Source organism: Lissotriton vulgaris, chromosome 10 (genome assembly GCF_964263255.1).
Source record: "Lissotriton vulgaris chromosome 10, aLisVul1.2, whole genome shotgun sequence".
Taxonomy (NCBI): domain Eukaryota; kingdom Metazoa; phylum Chordata; class Amphibia; order Caudata; family Salamandridae; genus Lissotriton; species Lissotriton vulgaris.
In genome coordinates, this window is record NC_141698.1 from 892,163,446 (window position 1) to 892,184,139 (window position 20,694).

The 20,694-nt window shown below is 48.5% G+C and overlaps 1 protein-coding gene across 3 annotated transcripts in view; it reads right to left on the minus strand.

The window, feature by feature from the left end:
* PEX1 (peroxisomal biogenesis factor 1) overlaps positions 1–20,694 on the minus strand; it is a 793,672-nt gene that overhangs the window by 499,178 nt on the left and 273,800 nt on the right. For all 3 annotated transcript variants that reach the window (XM_086941864.1, XM_086941865.1, XM_086941863.1), the window contains exon 11: positions 14,093–14,189. In XM_086941864.1, coding sequence (XP_086797990.1) covers positions 14,093–14,189 — 97 coding nt within the window. The remainder of the gene's footprint in view (positions 1–14,092; positions 14,190–20,694) is intronic.

The following is a 20,694-nucleotide window of genomic DNA, read 5'->3' on the forward strand; positions in this document are numbered from 1 at the left end:
CTCGGTGAAAGAGATTATCATATTTTTTCAGGGCTGGCTCAATGGTGCAGCTTGAATTACCCAGGTGCAGGTGACTCCACTGGAATATCAGCTCTGACTTCTCACTGTGATGGATAATCTGACCAGACCACAATACACTTTATTTTCTTTTGTTAATTTTATAAAAATGATTATGTTGTGTTTTTCCACCAACTTGTAAATGGTAATGATGTCTGCTATAGTGTTTGGGCATTCAAAGCAGCGGTGAGGTGCAGAACGTCAATGGATAGCTAGATGCAGTAGGATGTGCATGTTTATTTTGGGGACATTGAAGGCTGGAGAAGAAATGTGTTCGGTGTACTTGATGAATTTTTCACTATTGTGGTTTTTAAGCTGATTTAATATTTTGTATGATTTTTATGATGTTTTTTTGGAGAGAACCTGCATGTAAGTTTTGGATATGAAACCTGTTAAGAGGTATCAGCTCATAAGATCAGTAAAAACTGGTGCAAAGAATCTGGTCATTCTCTGAACAAAGTGGCTCAAACTGCATTACCGTGGGCACAAAAAGGGAGACAAGTCGTCCAAGAAATATTTTCCCCAAATTATATAATGCATTTAAATGGCACTGCCAAAGAAAAGCTAGAGAAAAAAAATTGATGAAAATAAATGATTCCCGCAATCTATTGATGAACAGCAGGTGTGTTAGACAGCACTGGAACACAATGGAATTATTACAATAAATCAGGGTAAAGAAGCCAGCCACATTCTGTCTGGATGTGTGCTCTTGGAGCTCAAGTGAAGCTCTGACTTCTGTTTCCTCTGCAGGCGTATAGGATAAGCTCCTACAGAGACAAATGAAGCATGGAGCAGACTTCGCCTCTGGCTGCTTATAACACCAAGGCTGCGGCGTCCACATCATAAGTGAAGAAACAAGGATATTCTGGCTCACCAATCGCCCTGCTTTAGTGAGAGCTGTGGACAGAGGTGGCTCTGAGCCTATGTAAGGCCTGGACTACTTTTCTGGAGACATATGTGCGCAGATTGCTGGCCTTTTCCAAAGTGTGAACAGGGAACTCAACTTGTCTGCTTGCTGTGCCTTCTGGGCACAGGCTAAGAAGGTCAGGAACTACAGCCTGCAGAACATGGCTGTCATTATGAGTTGAGATTAGCTGCATTGGTTAGAGAGCCCTCAGTCTGCTCTTCATCATGGCTCTCCTGGCGGTGCGAGCTTGCACTCTCAAAATCCAGGGCGATACCCCAAAGGAAACTTGGGGCCAGGGGTTATTTCTTGACTCCGTGACGGAGATAACGCCTCCCAAAACAAGAACATAGCGAACAGTGGAGTGAGGTATGACTCAGTTGTAAACCCATCTGTAGGGATTCACAAATTGTGGTGGCGCTGGAAGAACTACAGTGTACCACCGAAGGCATCGCAAAAAACAATAATCTCCATTGATGGGAAACTTCTGAACATGGATAAACCCACAACTAAAATGGAGGGTGAGAAAGAGGGTCTCACAATAGGGATGGCTCTTCTGCAGTCATCAGTGGTATCGCTTTATGAGGGAGATAAAACATGCAGCGTGTGTCACAAATGTGTGGTGCCAGCACAGATCAGCTCTGAAACAAAGATTGAGGCACCAAAAATAGGGTGTGAGTGATAAATCTCTGTCTTCTAAGTGTGCCAGCACATAATAAAGATGCGGAGGCCTCCACTACAGTAATTGAGAGATTTCTGCAGGTAAATCTCTCAGCAGACTTCTATCTCCAGGTTAGAGTGCAGAGAGTCTACAGGCTGAAAATTAAGAGTACAAAATGAAACAAGGAAACCAGAGGTTCAGTTTTGGCAAAGTTGGGCTCTCATCTGGAATATCAGAGTGCTTTGAAAGAAGCAACAGCTTGATGTGGGGCATCGCTTGGAGGTGATAACATTCAGATTTTCCCAAACTTCATTTACTCCAAACAAAAGAAAATTAGAACAGGAGCTTTACAAATAATTTGATTGGTATGGAGTTAGAAGCATCCTTGTAGCACCCTGTCAAACTTAGGATTCAGTAAGAGAGGTGCCTGCATGCATTCCCAAAAGATGGGTTTGGAAAAAGATTAGGCAACCAATGAAGACATTCACCTGATGGTAGAAAGTAGAATGCTCCTTTTTTGTTATCTGTGAAGGATGGGTGGGCTCAAACCAAAGATGAAAATGATTTCCCCTTTCCCTTTCCTTTCATGTTGAGGCGGGCATTATTTGCGGTTATTAATAACTTAAAGTCATTTGTGTTTGTCCTAAAAGTCTAATGGGTGTTGTAAGATTTACTGGGTTTGGGTAAAGGTTTCCTGAAGCTTTTGTCACGTGTTGAATTCAGTGTAAATCCCGTAATCGGGCTATAAACGCAAACAACGTAAAAGACAAATTTGAAAAGGATTTACATTTTCATCAACAATCCAGCAAAGCAGCAATTACAGGTTGACGTTCCTAATGTGAATGCCCATAATTAACGTTGCAAACGTCCTTGATAACAGGCTCTAAAGTGAATTAACAATACTCCATGTGTCCTAAAGTGGGAAGGTAACCTGAAACGCATCTATCTGGGGATAGCCTGGGACTTCCTGTATCAAACCGATTGTGAAAAAGCATTCATTTACTACCAAACAGACCAATAGGTTAAAGGGTTAAGAACATACGATATGGACATAACATCGTTGTTGTGTGTACAGAATACTTTGAGGTCAATGTAAAACTGAAGGAGTTGAATTCATATTCGTTTAGAAAGTGTTAGACAAACGAGAGACTGTGCGAGGTCATTCCAGTATAAAAATTAACAAGGACTCATCCTTACATTAAAAACCTAAATGGGTGCCGAAAACATGAAACACCTTAGCAATGACTTGAATAAATGGCTAACTAGGATGATACAGGACAACCGCATACCAACTATGGGAAAATATTTGGATGCATGCAAGATGAACTTGAATCCCTAAACTCAACAATGCAGATGCAGGTGAACACAATTTAAATACCCTGTATTTATCCAGTTTAATATATCTATGAACTCCCAATGTTGGTGTTCACTTACGCTCATGGAGATAGGACACCTATGATGGAACATGCCATGAATAACAGTGGGAGAGGTGTCCTATTCCAATATCTCTGAATGCCTGGGATGTACTAGGAGACACAGTTTTTCACAGCCCTATATAAAACTTGCATACCATTAGTTTATATTTTACTATTTTAAAAATGTTTAAAACAATGCAAGAACATTGCTGTAGCACACCAACCACATTAAATACGTGTTCGCTTCATTGCTAAAGGCAGGACAATGAACTCCTGCTCCAAATCAAATACGGGATGAAGGCTTTTGTAAGGGGCAGTAAGACACTAACTTAATAATCAACCACAGAAGCTGGCCAGCCTGAAACATCCATTTTGGAGTTCTACTGTCTGCCCAAGAAGACCTTAAAGCTTCAAGTTCTCGATTTGAAACTGATTTATGGCATGGTACTGAATAATCTGGATTTTCTAAGAAAGCAGACAAGTCTGGTATGCAACAAAGTCAACTGAGAATACACAGAAGATATAATGAAATGGCAGTACTGACTGACAAAAGAGAAACAAACCCATACCGACGTAGATGAAGACCAACATACCAAAGAGATTATACGAAAACAGAAAAACAAACAACTTACATTCAATCAGAAGCAAGGGAGGCAAATAAATCCCTGTTGGACCGGCCCTTTTGGCAGGTTCACCCCGAAAGTTTTTGCTTTTGCCTAACCTGTTTCTGTAACCTGGTGTTAGTGATTTTAGGCCTCTGCAACCTTTTTCACTGTGGTCCAGTGTAAAGTACGTGCGCTCTCTGTGTGTGGTGAGAGTGACCTGCCCTCCTATAGGAATGCATGGGGAATATGTGTGACCATGGTAGTTCCTGATGTGTGGGGAGTGCAGGGTCGAGTTTGGTATGTGCGAACTCGTGAGATTGAATGCTGCGCAATGATGTAAGCGGCATGATTGTGTCTAGTGTGGAAGTGCCACTTCTAGACGTTGGCATGTTTGTGTAATTTGTGTCTGGCGTGTGATTGGCAGGAACTGGCTGGTGAGCCTGGCTCCAGGAGTCAGGATGGGTCTGCCCCAGTGGTGAATGGAGAGATTAGCATACTGACGTGAGGGAGGGGTACACCTGGGTCCTGAATAGGGCTGGGTTTTTCCTCCACAATGCTGGCTCCACCCCCATGTGGTGCGTCTGATGTCCCTAGTCTGGCCAGTAAAAGGGAGTTCCCCATAATCAGTTGTAGCTGGTTCTTACATTGCCTACACCCTGCTAGACAAAGGGATTTTTGTGTATAAAAAGAGGCTGTGACCTCTTGTAAAATGTTCTTGATCTCCAACTTGAATCTACCAGGGGCGTGCTGCTGCTGGGGCCCTGCCCAGCCCCTGGTCTGCTGATGTCCTGGACTGCTGGAGGACTTCTTTCTGGGGGCACTTTCTACCTGGCCTGAGGATGGCTGGGAGGCTTTACTTGCCCTAGAAGCCTTGTCCTGTAATGCCCTGCTTGCTGCTGGGACCCTCCTTGCTGTGGGGGTCCTTTCTAGGGCCTTTTTGTGATTTCTGGGCCCCCCTGCCCCTCGTGGGCGCTTTATCCTGATTGCTGGGCAGAGCGCTGTTCTTGTCCCTCGGTGGGGGTGGGGGGGGGGGGAGCGATCCTGCCCCTTTATGCCTTGAAGGTGCCACCCTGCATTATGCCCGCAGTGATATATTTTTGACGGGTTTCACCCCGTTTAATTATTTAACGGGTGCCCACCCGTGTGTACTTTTAGTTTTCATTTTGAGGGTGCCCACCCCTCGTTTTCGGCCCCCGAGAGTTCACCGCCGCATCCCTGCTCCGTGAAACCAGGAAGTCAGGCACTTTTGGCCGGGACGGGACGTGGGAGAGGCCTGCGATCCGGCAGGAAGTACAGCCCGCCGCCGCCGGCCGGAAAGAGATGCAGGCCGAGGGATGGCTGCCCGGGGCTCCCATGAATTAGGGAGAGCCCCGGGGCAGCCAGCAAAGCGTAGTACGGGTGTTGCGGGGCTCCCATGCAGTGGAGGGAGCCCCGGCCGAGGAGTGAGCCTGGAGGAACGAGAGCTCTGCCTCCCAAAGTCCCGGTCCCGAGATGGGGGACCGGGTGAAGCGTGGTGCAACCCCCCACCCCGGAGAAGCAGCTGGTGAGTAGCGCTGCCGGGGAGGAGGGCGGGGGAGGAGAGAGCACCAAGTGGAGGCCCCCAAGCGCTGGAGTCCCGGTGTTTTTAAGCAGCCCCCGCTTGGCAGTGGGGCTGCCCGACGAGGGGGCATTCGTTTGTTTTAGGAACCGGAGGTTTCCAGAGGCCCCCCGTGTTGTGAGCTGATCTTGGGGCCAGTTTCTGGTTGCATAGAGCGGCCCCGGTTGACAGCGGGCCGCTCCAACGTAATTGAGGGCATTTGCCCATTATATAGCCCACGATCCCAGGGGCCTTTCTGTTTTAGAGCCCCGAGGCTCCACCGGCAAGAGGGCATTGGTGTTTAGAGCCCGCGAGGCTCAGGGGGCATTTTGGTGTTCGAGCAGTTGTTTCTAAGCCCATGAGGGCTTCCACAGGGCACCGTTGTTTTTGGGCACCGAGCCTGCAAGGCTCACACGTGGTTTTTGACCCATTATTGTTTCAGACTCTAGAGGGCTCCAAAATGCGCAAAATGTCTTGCTAGAGCCAGATGGCTCCAACCTATAGCTCAGTCTTTGTCAAGAGGGCTAGTGAGAGCCCTGACGCAGTTCTGTTCCCAGCTGCCCAGCAAGTAGTGGGCAGCTGCACCGTTTAGGTTTTGCTTCTTAGGGACATGTGCTCTCTGGACTTAGGAGTGAGTCGCAAGGCCCTAATGTGATTTTTGTGCAATGTGATTACTAGGTTTGTGATGATAATTGCCTAAATGGGATTTATGCGCTAATCTGATTTAAATGTGATATGTGCTTTAAATGTGGTGCTAGGAAATGTAATGCATTTAGTATGTTGTACGCACCCTGTATTGATACCTCTAGAGATGGTTTTTCCTGTGGAGGTTTGTGTTAGTGAGATTGTGTGTGTGGAGTTCCTTTTGTGGTGTGCCTAGGATGTTGTTGCTGTTGTGTGCGTGCACAAATGCTTTACACATTGCCTCCTGGATAGGCAGGTCTGCTCGTGCCAAGCTACCAAGGGGGTGAGCAGTGGTTATCATGGCGTGTGACTCCCTTGCCCTGACTAGAATGGTGGTTTCTGCCTGGCTTTGGCACAAGCCTTAGCCAACCAGAAATCCCAGTTCTAACATGGTTGGCCAGCGGTGAGGATTAGGACTTGTGTTTGCGCAGTACCACAGCGACAACTGGCTACATTACAAAACTCTGCATTTTAGATAGTCACATGTAGGGGATTATTGTTTTTGATTTTGTTTTTCCTCAAGAGTCATTTTCAAATGGTGTTTCCTGCGCTTTTATGTTTAAGTGGCAGAAGAGAGAAAATGACAGGGATGGATGCCAGTAGAGGGGGAGGTTCCCATAGATAAGGAATGCCTTGCTGGGTCCAGTGCCCAATCCCTGTTCCTGTCCCCAGAGGTGTGGATAGATGGAAGAGAGGTGGTGTGGAGGAGAAATGGCTAGCTCGGTAGGGTGGTTATCCCCCGAGTGTAGTGTGTGTGTCTGGATTCCCCAGTATGGTAGGATCCAGTGGTGGCACCTAAAATATGTCCAGTGCGTGAAGTCCCATTCCCAGTTCCCAGAGTATGGTGCCTGGTGCTCAGTAAGAGGGGTACAGGTTGAGAGTCAGGGGCAGTGAGGAACAGTCTCACCAGTCTGGAAGGGGAGTGTATGGATGAGTGGTGTGTTGAACTGGAGGAGTTGGTGTGAGTTTTTTTTGTAATAAAAGGAGCTTGCACGGGAGGTGTACCTCTGGTGGTGTGCAGGAGGTCCTGCAGAGGCACTGCATAAGAAGGTGGACATCTGGCGGTGTGCTAGATGTCTTGCAGAGGCATTAGGGAGGGATTCTAAAAGTAGTGTCTTGTGTATCTGATGATCCTGTGTAGGGGGAAGAGGTTCATGTGTAGCCCAGCTAGGTCCCAGTAGGATGATAGGGGTGTAGGGGCTCACGTCCTGTCTCAGTGGAGGCAGAGTGAGTGTGGGAGGGTGTGTCCCACGTTGGCCCAAAACCCTGTCTCAGAGCCTAGAGGGTTCCCTAAGGGAGCGCCAGGTCAAGGGCCTAGGCTGTACTTACAGGTCATATGAGGAGGATCTTCCTGTGTCTAGAGGACGGGGAGTGTCTGTAACCAGAACTCAGGCGGTCCTGGTGTTGGGCATTACCACTACTAGTGGAGGGTGCAGAAGTCCTGGTTCGCTGGGCATTTGACTGTCTAGAGTGCTTGACCATTTGTGGGGCCTCTGGAGGTCGTTCCCCGAGGAGGGGGGAGGCCAGGTTCAGGTTCAGCCTGACCTGGAGGGAAGGGCATCTGTACTCCGTGTCCTGACCGGTTTTGCTTCCAGGGGTACCGCTCTAAAGTGGGAGGGTGCAGAACTCTGGAAGGGGGTGCAGAGGGATGGTGTCCTTACCGCTGACCCCGGTGAAGCCTGAGGGTTTAGACCCTAGGTTGGGAGATTAGGAAACTTCCAGGTCAATAAGGAATCTCTGCCAAAGTAGATCAGCTGAAGAGACTGAGGTGGCTGCTCTTGCTGTGTGATCTGGGGCTCACCTGCAGTTTGTTGTTTCCACTAAGGTAGAGGAAAATAGACTTTGCTGTGTGCTGTGTTCCACCACCTGCTTGAAGAGGGACTGTGCTGTGTGCTTTGTACCTCCGAAGTGAAATAGTTTCCAGATCCCAGGCGGTAGACCAGTGATGGAGAGAGGTCCTGATCTGGTGGGAGAGATGTGTTCTGGTGGGTGCTTCCCTGGGAGAGTGCGGAACCCCAGAAGTAGAGGTAGGGTGGGACATTCTTGCCCGTGACCTCTGGTCAGCCTGAGGGTATGGTCCCTAGGTTGAAGGATCAGTGGTAGTTGTAGCTACACTGAGAGGGAGAGTGGAGATTGGCTATTGTGTGCCAGGGGTTACTGCCCCCCACTCTGTGAAGTGGTCAGGACCTGTGACATCTGGATGGCCTAGGGCCTGGTCCTGGACGACTAGAGAGTACCAGTGGGGTATCCTAGTTGGGTCAGAGAGCTCTTGTTGAGAGAAATCCATGTGGGTTCGGAGTGGCGTAGAACCGGAGGGTGTCCCTGCTGTGCGCCCGTGTCCGTGTTTTGTCGCCCAAAGCAGGGAAGCCCATCAAGGGAATGATTGGCCTACCCTGCGATTTGGCTGGAAGGGGGTTGTGTTGGACCCAGCCCTTTTGGCAGGTTCACCCCGAAACTTTTTGCTTTTGCCTAGGCTGTTTCTGTAACCTGGTGTAAGTGATTTTAGGTCTCTGCGCACTTTTTCACTGTGGTCCAGTGTAAAGTGCGTGTGCTCTGTGTGTGTGTGGTGAGAGTGACCTGCCCTCCCATAGGAATGCATGGGGAATATGTGTGACCATGGTAGTTGCTGATGTGTGGGGAGTGCAGGGTCGAGTTTGGTATGTGCAAACTCGTGAGATTGAATGCTGCGCAATGATGTATGCGGCATGATTGTGTCTAGTGTGGAAGTGCCACTTCTAGAAGTTGGCATGTTTGTGTAATTTGTGTCTGGCGTGTGATTGGCAGGAACTGGCTGGTGAGCCTGGCTCCAGGAGTCAGGATGGGTCTGCCCCGGTGGTGAATGGAGAGATTAGCATGCTGATGTGAGGGAGGGGTACACCTAGGACCTGAATAGGGCTGGGTTTTCCCTCCACAATGCTGGCTCCACCCCCTGTGGTGCGTCTGATGTCCCTAGCCTGGCCGTGAAAGGGAGTTCCCCATAACCAGTTGTAGCTGGTTCTTACATTGCCTACACCCTGCTAGACAAAGGGATTGTTGTTTTTAAAAAGAGGCTGTGACCTCTTGTAAAATGTTCTTGTTCTCCAACTTGAATCTACCAGGGGCGTGCTGCTGCTGGTGCCCAGGGGAAGGCTTGCCTCCCTGGGCCCTGCCCAGCCCCTGGACTGCTGATGTCCTGGACTGCTGGAGGACTTCTTTCTGGGGGCCCTTTCTGCATGGCCCGAGGATGGCTGGGAGACTTTACTTGCCCTAGAAGCCTTGTCCTGTAATGCCCTGCTTGCTGCTGGGACCATCCTTGCTGTGAGGGTCCTTTCTGAGGCCTTTTTGTGATTTCTGGGCCCCCCCAGCACCTCGTGGGCGTTTTATCCTGATTGCTGGGCAGAGCGCTGTTGCTGTGCCTCGGAGGGGGAAGCGCTCCTGCCCTTTTATGCCTTGCAGGTACCACCCTGCATTATGCCCGCAGTGATATATTTTTATTGACGGGTGCCACCCCGTTTATTTAATTATTTAACGGATGCCCACCCATGTGTACTTTTAGTTTTCATTTCGAGGGTGCCCACCCCTCATTTTCGGCCCCCGAGACTTCACCGCCGCAGCCCTGCTCCATAAAACCAGGAAGTCATGCACTTTTGGCCGGGATGTGGGCGGGGCCTGCGAGCCGGCAGGAAGTCCCGCCCGCCACCGCCGGCCGGAAAGAGAAGCAGGCCGAGGGATGGCTGCCCGGGGCTCCCATGAATTAGGGAGAGCCCCCGGGCAGCCAGCAAAGCGTAGTACGGGTGTTGCGGGGCTCCCATGCAGTGGAGGGAGCCCCGGCCGAGGAGTGAGCCTGGAGCCACGAGGGCTCCGCCTCCCAAAGTCCCGGTCCCGAGATGGGGGACCGGGTGAAGTGTGGTGCAACCCCCCGCCCCGGAGAAGCAGCTGGTGAGTAGCGCTGCCGGGGAGGAGGGCGGGGGAGGAGAGAGCACCAAGTGGAGGCGGGAAACATCCTTTACAACGCAACTTTTACCACGCAGTGCTTTTACATCGCAACTTTTACAACGCAAACCATTACAACACAATGTGCTGGGGGGCGCTCTAGGATAGGGAATAGATTTAATTTACTATCCAACACCTTCCCTACTATCCACGGGGACTGGAGTTGGAATAGTAAATTAAACTATTCACCATCCAGCACCTCTCAACACTATGCGTTGTAAAGGCATGCGTTGTACAAGTTGCGATGTAAAAGCATGCATGGTAAAAGCATGTGTTGTGATGTCATACATCCAGTGGAGGCTCCATGCGCTGGAGTCCCTGTGTTTTTAAGCAGCCCCCGCTTGGCAGTGTGGCTGCCTAACGAGGGGGCATTCGTTTGTTTTAGGAACCTGATGGTTCCAGAGGCCCCCACCCCACCAGTGTTGTGAGCTGATCTTGGGGGCAGTTTCTGGTTGCATAGAGCGGCCCCGGTTGACAGCGGGCCGCTTCAACGTAATTGGGGGCATTTGCCCATTATAGAGCCCACGATCCCAGGGGCCTTTCTGTTTTAGAGCCCTGAGGCTCCACCGGCAAAAGGGCATTGGTGTTTAGCTCGCGAGGCTCAGGGGGCATTTTGGTGTTCGAGCAGTTGTTTCTAAGCCCACGAGGGCTCCCACAGGGCACTGTTGTTTTTGGGCACCGAGCCTGCAAGGCTCACACGTTTTTTTTGCCCCATTATTGTTTCAGAGCCTAGAGGGCTCCAAAAACGCGCAAAATGCCTTGCTAGAGCCAGATGGCTGCAACCTATGGCGCAGTCTTTGTCAAGAGGGCTAGTGAGAGCCCTGTCGCAGTTCTGTTTCCAGTTGCCCAGCAAGTAGTGGGCAGCTGCACCGTTTAGGTTTTGCTTCCTAGGAACATGTGCTCTCTGGACTTAGGAGTGAGTCGCACTCCTTCATCCCTAACCTTGGCCTTATCCAGCTGCGCAGCACTTAGTGTCAGCTGCAACGTTTAGGACCTGTTGTTGTTCTCGGCTGCCCAGCGAGTAGTGGGCAGCTGCAACGTTTAGGTTTGTGCCTGTGACGCACCCCTGACTGGCGCTGCGTGGCAGCGCGCCCTGACATTCTGGACACAGGGCATTTGAGCTCCTTCTTGGGATTGGCAGTTGGCCAGGGGGCTGTATGTGGATAGGGCACAAGGCCCTAATGTGATTTTTGCGCAATGTGATTTCTAGGTTTGTGATGATAATTGCCTAAATGTGATTTATGCGCTAATCTGATTTAAATGTGATATGTGCTTTAAATGTGGTGCTAGGAAATGTAATGCATTTAGTATGTTTTACGCACCCTGTATTGATACCTCTAGAGATGGTTTTTCCTGTGGAGGTTTGTGTTAGTGAGATTGTGTTTCACTATGATTTACGCCCCTAAATGTGATTTATTCTTAGGAGGCAGAGTCTAATGTGTTTAGACTAGTGAAGAGATTGCCTACTGTATTTTTACTGGCTAGGCCTAAATGTGATTATGCGTAATGTGCTTTGCCTTTATGCTTGTGTTATACTTCTAAAGGTGCTCATGCTTAGAAGTTTGCTTTGCCTAGTATGTTATACTAGAGAGGTTATGTGTCCTGCGTGATCTAGGCCTATGGTTATTAGTATTGCGTAGTGTGTACCTACCTGTTACCAGTGGTTACTGGTTGTGATCTATAATTGTTATTTGGTGTGACAGTTATTCTAAGTGCTAGTTCTACTAAGTGCTGATTCTGATAATGCCCACGTGGTCTTGTCCTGGTGTAAATAATCCCTTGTGAATATTGCCCGTGCCAGTTGGCACAATGTATATGGGGTTATCTTGGCGTGTGACTCCCTTGCCCGGACTAGAATGGTGGTTTCTGCCTGGCTTTGGCGCAAGCCTTAGTCAACCAGAAATCCCAGTTCTAACAATCCCCAATATACAACGCATTGGATACAGGAACTTAGTATTGAGATTATATATATTATACTACGTAAACACTAAACAGAGTAAAATAAAACTGATTGTGGGTCAACACTGAACCCACATACCTGAGTATACACATGGACAACAAGAGATCAGGATTATATTCTTTGATGACAATAATTACACCGATGGTACTGAAAAACGTTCAGATTGTACAGAGGGGCACCGAGATAATGTAGGAGCAGTGCCTAGAAGATGGTGAAGTTTACCTTGAGAGACATGATGAAAATGAACAGAAGCATTCTATTAGTTTGCAAGGAGATCCTCAGGAAGACCAACTACAAGAGAAGCGAATATTGAGACTATAAAGGTTATTAAAAAAAATTGAAAGATACTAATCAGATTGAGGAGATAAGACGGTTGATATTCTATAACAAATTCGCAAACATGGTCATTAATCAAAAGCATTTAATGCCAACATTATAATACTGGAAAGTGGAAAGATTTTGGGATAAAAAAACAAAACCAAAAAAAAGAATTGGGGGGGGGGGGTCCATTCCCTATTAACTTACATTGAAGCAGAGACTATTTTAGGCAGGAGACAGCTAAAATAAAGTATTTTGGCTTAAAGATTTGGGAGTGTCCTTCCTGAATTGGATCTATTGTCAATGTGGAATCCGCTTTATTCTATTCAAATCTTTATTTCGGTTAAAACAAACCATAAAAGAATCATACAATAATACAAGACAATATCTTAAAACATCCATCATGGTCAGGCCATATCAATATCTGGGTAAAAAAACAAACACATAAATGAACCATGGCCTCAGTACAAAATCATCTCTAAGGGGACGCACAATTTTAACAGACATTAATAATTTACAAGCACATTATTTGAGTCAGTCCGTCATGTTAGTGCAAATGCAAGCATAAATGGGCGAGGGAATACAATACTAGGAATTTAAGAATAGTAATATAATACATAGTATTAAAAAGAATACCAGGTACTATTATTTATTAATAATAATAGCATTATAAGAGCAATACAATGTTAAAATCATGAACAATTTATAAGGTATTACGTCCATTACATATTAGAAGCTAAAGTGTATAAATAGAGCTTCAATACCAGATCCACCGCCCTACACTTGATTTCATTCAATCAGTTTAGTTTAAATACCGAGTATCTTAGCCTTACTTGTCCAGCTATTACAACTACAATTTTAAGCCCGCTTTATGTTAATGTGGGATGCGCTTGGAGAGGATTCCCAGGACGCAGCCTCAAACGCAGAAATATAATCGGCAGTGAACTCAGAACTCGGAAGGATTCTGCAATCATATCAGGGAATTATCTAAAATGAAAAGCTGAGGTTACATCAGATAAGCCTTAATGTGTCCGAACTACAGGGGAAAAGAATTGCTGGGAGGTAAAAAGCCTCTGTCATGAATGATGAGTTTAGATATACACAAAGCAAATACATGCTTAAAAACCAGTAGAAATATAAGAACAATCCGAAGCTGCAATGGGCATGCACCTCCTCCGCACCAGCGCAATGCACCAGTAAATACAGCTTGCCCAGCTCGACAAGCATCAGTTTACATCATTGAGAAACTAAGGCAAGGGGGACACAATTATCAAATTAATTTGATAACCTTTAATAGCCTTCTTAAGAACTGTGAAGGAATTGATAAATAAAACCTACTTCAATGACACTGGATGAGGAATACAGATTTAACACCTGTTAAGGCAGATTGTGTTAGCTTTGAAGATTGGTGTACATCATACATTTGACACCGTCCTAAAATTGGCCAGAGATCATGTAAAATGAAGAATATTGAAGATTATCAAATGAACCTTAAAATTATATCACTCGCCTATCTTTAAAATATATGGTAAATCAGCACTGCTTGCAGTTTAACAAGTTGAACACGCACACATTTGACACTCCTTTTTTAATAAGAAGAGTGAATACCGGAGAATCAGAGCTGTACAGAGTAACATTGCCTGGTAATAGGAACAGAAAAAATTGTGGATGCATGTTTCACTGTGAATACATACAAGCTTTCAGAGTATACAATGAAGTGGAGTATATTTATCTCGCAAATTTAAGAACAACAAAATTGTGTAGTTTTGACTTTCACTGAAAAATCTAAATTAGTCCCTGTGAAAGTAGCAGGAAAAAAAGTTGGTAATTACATTCATGCAATATCTCATATGGTCACTCTAAAGCTTTGCAAAAGAGTCTCACAGGTAATAAATACGGTCTAAGTCATTCCAAGAGGTGATCATTGTAGTAGTTCTTACCTTTCAATGATTTGCAATCAATTTCTTCAACATGGGCCTCAAGGTTATCGAACGCTTCTTTGCAAAGTGCCTTCGATAATGTTGATTTTCCACTTCCCTACAAGACGAAGCCTTTAATGGAACATATATTACGTAAAACACAAAAATGCAATTCTCGACAGCTGATGTTTTTAGACACTTTAGTGTTTCACGTTAGGTTAGAGCACAGATACCACAATACATTGCACACTCATAAAACACAAGGGGGCCTGGAGTAGAAAGTCCTTTAGCTGTTGCAAGCACTGTGATTTGCCAAATCTCAGGGTCTGAAAGTGCAGAAGAACTGTTTTAGTGTACAAAAGTACTTTTCAGACTCGTAAAAAGGATTTTGCGACCCTTTTCAAACTGTAAATACGAGGATGCGTCACCTTCCTATTTACGAGTCACAAAGGAATGCATCAATGTTTTGTGACCTCAATTGCATTAATTAGTGCTCGACCCCAACCCTAAGGAACAGGTACGGGGGACAGGTTTCCTTTTGGGAATCACGGCAGGTGGCCTGGGAGGAAGCAGACTGTGGTCCAGAGAACTATTCCCTGACCCCCTTCCCAAAGAGGATATTTGTTGTATAAACAGCACCTGCTCTTTTAATGGACATGGGCTACTCCGAAGAAATGTTTTCCCGCTAGTGAATGTAAATACAAGGATTATGGTCTGCTGTGCATTGCAGGCTGCTGCTCTCCATATATTCACAGCCAACCACAAGGGGTCACTAACTGCCAAATGCATAATTAATATTCATTAGGTAGGTTATTTCATGACCCCCATTGAGTGATCAATATGCGATATAACCTGTTAGTACATAGGTCGCACTGCAAATTGAACAGCCATTCGCCGGCTCGTAGGAGTGTAAATTACGCACCCTTGTTTACTAATTTGTATTAGTACACCAGGACTCGTGTTTTTTTTTTTAGTTCTCAAGGTGCTTCTCAAACACAACACGTTGCTGGGAAACTGGCAGGCATGCGATTATTCAACATTACCCAAACCCATTAACTTTCAACAGTTAGCATCACGGATGGTTCTGATACAAGGGAAGACTGGCCATCTGTCTACCACATCTCCATCAGGGGGAGACAGACAACAGACGCAACCGCAAGACAAAAGGTTGCCCGGTGCTGTGATGTGGAAGGTTGGATATGCATTATTGTGTATACTTCTTAGCATTAGAAGAGTATTGCACATTTACAAACAGAAAAATATATCAGAGTACTAGAAATGCCATTTCAATGCCAGGGTTACTATTGCCTACGAGTGACCTCTACTGCTATTGCATTACTGACTGCAGCTGCAGTTCAGAGCATCAGGGGATATGCAGCCACACGGTTTACTTTGTTTCAGAACAACAGTGATTTATACTTTTTTATTTTGAAACTTTGCTTCTGGGTTAACAAAAAAGGTTTGCTCACTGCTCCATAGTAGTTTTCCAAAATAATGTTACAGTCAATAAATTATTGTATTGGGCTCTAAACTATTAAAAATATGTTTAAACTAACTCCAGCATGTACAATTGCTAAACCTGTTTGATCTGGAAGGGATGGGATCTTCTGGGTTTTTGGAGACAAAGTTATTCTTGTAACACAGACATCAGATCTAAAAACTATGTAGCTTAAATATATGGAATGTAAAAATGGAGTTGGGCATGGTGTGCTTGGTCCTCATGTTTTTATGCACAACCTCTTGAAGGATGCTTAAGTCAGGAAGATAGTCACGTTCTCTCACAGGAAGCCAACTGCATAAAAGTATGAGAATACACTGCCAGTATTGCAGACAATTCTCTAATAGACCACCCCTTTATATGGAAAGGATCATAATTTTGGCAAATAATCGACTATTAACAGCAGTATTTCTTTGCCCAAGAACTATGCTGGAGTTTGTAAATTTCCTAGATCCGGAATTTGCATTTGATTCCAATAGAAGGGATTGTCTGCAGAAGGAAAGAGCTTTTGGAGTGGACTGAATATTGACATTGTACCAGTTAGTTATCAGTGAACTATCATCCATATGCGTTGAAGCTTTTGGGAGGTTATGTGAACCAGGTCCAGCAAGATTGCACTAACTAATGTCTCTTACAGATATATTGTTACACAAGTAGTAACTTGTGCATCTGAAAGAGACATGTTAGTGACAGATTCCTTACCCTAGAATAGATACCCCAGCAATACCAACCCCGGTGGTGGGTCTGCAAACAAGATCATACAGAAGAGTGATGGAGCACAGAACAGCCAAAGAAGCCGTCTCTCCGGACCTGACTGTCAAGGCAGTAGTGATTGGTAAATGTGTGCAACAAGGCCCATGTAGCAGTAGTGGCTTCAGTCGTCCTGGTCGAATAGGCACGCAGCCCCACAGGGGGCTCTTTCCTGGCCAAGGAGTACCAAGCTTTGATGAACAGACCGACCCACTGGGAGATGGTCCAATTGTGCACAGCCTGACCGTTTTTTAGTGCCCATGTAGCCAACAAAAAGCTGATCATCCATCCGGAACTGCGGTGTACGCTCCAGATAGAATGCAGGCGCATGTTTTGGGTCCAGACGGTGGAGCCTCTCCTCTTCCCTTGAAGGATGCAGAGGCGGAAAGAAGGTGGGCAAAGTGATGGTCTGCCCGATGTGGAAGGACGTGACAACCTTTGGCAGAAAAGAAGGACGGGTCCTTAAAAGAACCTCAGAAAGAGGGGCAGAAAGGGAATCCACAGTCTCGCAGTGCACCATGCCACAAATCTGTTCCACCAGTAGGCGTATACCGTTTTGGTGGAGGGACGCCTGGCTGACAGAATGACATCACAGACTTGTAAAAGTACCGAGATTCAAAAAAGTTAGGACCGGAGGTAGATCTTTCAGAGTTGCGGCTGCTAAACTTTGGAACAGCTTGCCCCTGGACATCCTTCAAACGAAAGAACTCCTCCCTTTCAGGAAACGGGTCAAAACCTGGCTGTTTCCTAAATGTTAACTTCCTGGCCACTTTTCTGCCGCACCCGTGCTTCCCCCTTCTGGAGATATCTCAGCGCCAGGATGCCTGTAAGATGACAGCCGCGCTATACAAATGTTTTAAATAAATAAATAAATAAGGCTTCGGAAGGAAGATCGAAAGGTGTGAACTGTCGCCGCTCAATCTCCACGCATGTAGGTGGAGGCTGAACAGGTTCGGGTGGAGGAACGTCCCATGCCGCTGCGACAGAAGATCCTCCCGAAGAGGCAGACGGATCGGGGGAATCGATGCTAGTACTGAGTAGCTCGGGACACCATACTCTTCGAGCCCAGTCCAGAGCCACAAGAATCACTTGGGCCCGGTCACGCCTGATCTTCTTCAGCACTCTGGGCAGAAGAGGTATAGGCGTAAAGGCATACAAGAGACCGCAGCTCCACGCGCGACGATAAGCGTCTCAGAGCGAGTGCCGCCTTGGAAATTCCAACGCGCAGAACTGAGGACATTGCACGTTCTCTTCGGTGGCGAATAGATCTAACCAAGGCTCTCCCCACTGCTGAAAGAGACATTGTGCCACGTCCGAGTTCAGACGCCATTCGTGATCCACCATGCACCGGCAGCTGAGTTCTTCCGCCCTGGTGTTCAGAGAATCTGCCACGTGTTGAACCACCAAGGTAATGCTTTGATGTTCCAGCCATGTCCAGAGGTGCAGAGCCTACTGACATAGGGTCCACGACCGCACCCGACCGGTTTGTTGCAATACCACATGGCGGTGGTGTTGTCCATGAACACCTGCACTACACTTCCCCAAACAGAGGGAAGGAATGCCTTCAGTGCAAGCCGGATCGCCCGCAGCTCCAGAAGGTTGATATGGAGCCGGGATTCCGCTGGAGAACAGAGGCCTCTGATCTCCACCTCTCCCATGTGGCCTCCCCATCCCAGGAGGGACGCATCAGTCACTACTAAGTGCTCCGTTGGGGAAGGGAGAGGGATCTGCCACTGACCCAATCATGATTCGTGAGCCACCACTGCAATTGTCGTGCAGCGCCCTCCGAGATCTGGATGTGATCTGACTGGTTGCCCTGATGCTGTGCCCACTGGAACTTCCAAGTTCCACTGCAGAGCCCGCATCTGGCATGTGTCACCAGCAGAATGTAGGAGGCCATCAGGCCCAGAAGACGGAGGGCCATCCTGACTGAAACCCGGGATAGAGGCTGAAAGAGAGGAATCATAGCGGAATCGCTGTTCAGGAGGATAAACCCGAAACTTCGTTGAATACAGAACCGCTCCAATGAAGGGGAGCTTTTGAGAGGGACTCAGGTGCGACTTCGTCACGTTGATGGAGAACCCCAGCAAATGCAGGAGGTCGGCCGTAGTCTGGAGGTGGTTGATGACTGCCTGGGGCGAGCCCGCTTCAACAGCCAGTCATTGAGGTAGGGGAAGACTGACACCACTAACCGACGCAGATGAGCTGCGACCAACGTCATCACCTTTGTGAACACCCGAGGGACACTGGTAAGGCCAAAGGGGAGCACTGCAAATTGAAAATGCTCTTGGCCTACAGTGAACCGTAGGTAACGCCGGTGGGCCGGCGGGGATATGAAAATATGCGCCCTGCAAGTCCAATGCTACCATCCAGTCTGCATGGACAAGGGCAGCCAGGACCTGAGCCAGAGTGAGCATCTTGAACTTCTCCTTCCGAAGGAAGCGATTGACGTCCCGGAGGTCCAAGATCAGGACCAGAAAGTAGTGGGAATAACAACCACTCCCTACTTCCTGATCGGGAACGCAGTCGATGGCCCACTTGGCCAGGAGGGCCGTGACTTCTTGACGGAGAAGAGCCAAATGATCCCCGACATGCGGTGGTACCGAGGTGGCATGGCTGGAGGGGAGGACAGAAAGGGGAGCGAGTAACCATGGCAGATTATCTGCAGCAACCACTTGTCCGATGTAAATCTGCGCCAGTGGTGGAAGTGGTGGCGGACCCTGCCACCCACCGGCATGGGGTGCTCCCTGAAGCTCGGATTAGGAAGGCTTAGAGGTGGAAGCAGCGGGTGGAGGTGGACTGACCCGCCCGCAGGTTACCAGACCCACCCTCTGCGGAAGCCATGTCCACGGCCGCGCTGAGGCTGGGTCTGCACAGGCTTTGTGGAAGAGCGTGCTTGGGTGCTTTTGCCCTGGCCACGAAAGGAACGAAACCCAGGCGCGACAGAGTTCTTCGCGGAAATACCCAAAGACTTGGCCGTGGACCGCGAGTCTTTAAAGCGCTCCAGGGCATTGTCAGCTTTGTCACCAAAGAGGCGGGAGTCATCAAAAGGCATGTCCATGAGCAAGCCCTGGACATTGGGTGAGAACCCGGTAGACCGCAACCAGGCATGGCGCCACAACGCCACAGTCATGGAAATCGCTCTGCCCAAGGAATCAGAGGTGTCCAGACCACACCTGATGGCAAATTTCGTTGCATCCTTGCCTTCCGCAATCGCTTGGGAAAGGACAGCCTGGACCTCCTCATAACACTGAGGCAAGACCTCGGCCACCGAATCCCACACTGCGAGAGAGTAACGGCCCAATAAGCAACCTCTTGCCATATAGGTCCAGCCGCTTAGAGTCCTTATCCGGCGGAGCCGTGGGAAAGGCACTCTGCAACGTCGAGGCCTGAATGACAAGGCTCTCAGGCGTGGGGTGAGTGGTCAAGAAGGCAGAATCACCAGGTACCGGGCAATGAAGCCTAGCGACGTTCTTATCCACCAGTGCCCCCGAGGCTGGCCGCAACCAAGTGCCCAAGAGGACTTCGGTAAGAGCTTCTTTGAAAGGGAGCAGCAGCTCAGACGACATAGACGCCGTCTGGAGCACCTCCTTAAGGAGGTTGGCCTTGAGGGCCACCGTAGGGAGGTCGAGATGGAGAGCCTCCGCTCCCGACGCAGCTCCATAGTGTAGGAAGCGCCCTCCTCCATAGTAGGTGGTGGGGAGGCAAACCGTGGGTCAAAAGACACATCAAGTTCACCCGCATCTTGAAGGTCGTCCACCCAATCCCACCCGGAGTCACACTGCTGCGCAAGGGGGTCCTCTGAGCCGTCCCAGTCCTCGTCCGGCTCCGGAGTAGAAGGCACTGGCTGTGCCGGTCAGGCCGGAGCCGGAGCCGCGTCCCAATGCGGATCCCAGGCCACAGCGAAATGGTCCGAGTACCGGGGCAGGGACGGGATAAACGGCACCCAGTGCGGCGCCTGTGCCGGCGCTGGGGCAGGAGTCAAGGGCAGCTCCGGGGCAGGAGTCAGCGGCGCTGCACCATGTGGCGCCGGAGCCGAGGGCGCTGGATCCAGTGGCTCCAGGGCTGGCGCCAGAGGCGGTACCACCGGGTCAACAGAATCTGGACACGGGAGCGAGGCCTAAAAAGGCGGTCCATGGCAGCAAGAAACTCTTGCATCTGTTCCGGAGTGGATGACGGACCTGGGTATGGCGGATAGGCCGCGGGACTCCCAGGCTCGGGAGGAGCCGCAGGGGCCTGTCCCCCTCGTCTGCCTCCGAGGAGCGACCGGGGAACGTCGGAGAGCGTACACGCTTCTTCGACTTTTTCTTATGGCGTCGCTTACCGGAATCTGAAGAGGACGACTTAAAGCCCGAGGAGTGACGCCTCCGGTCCC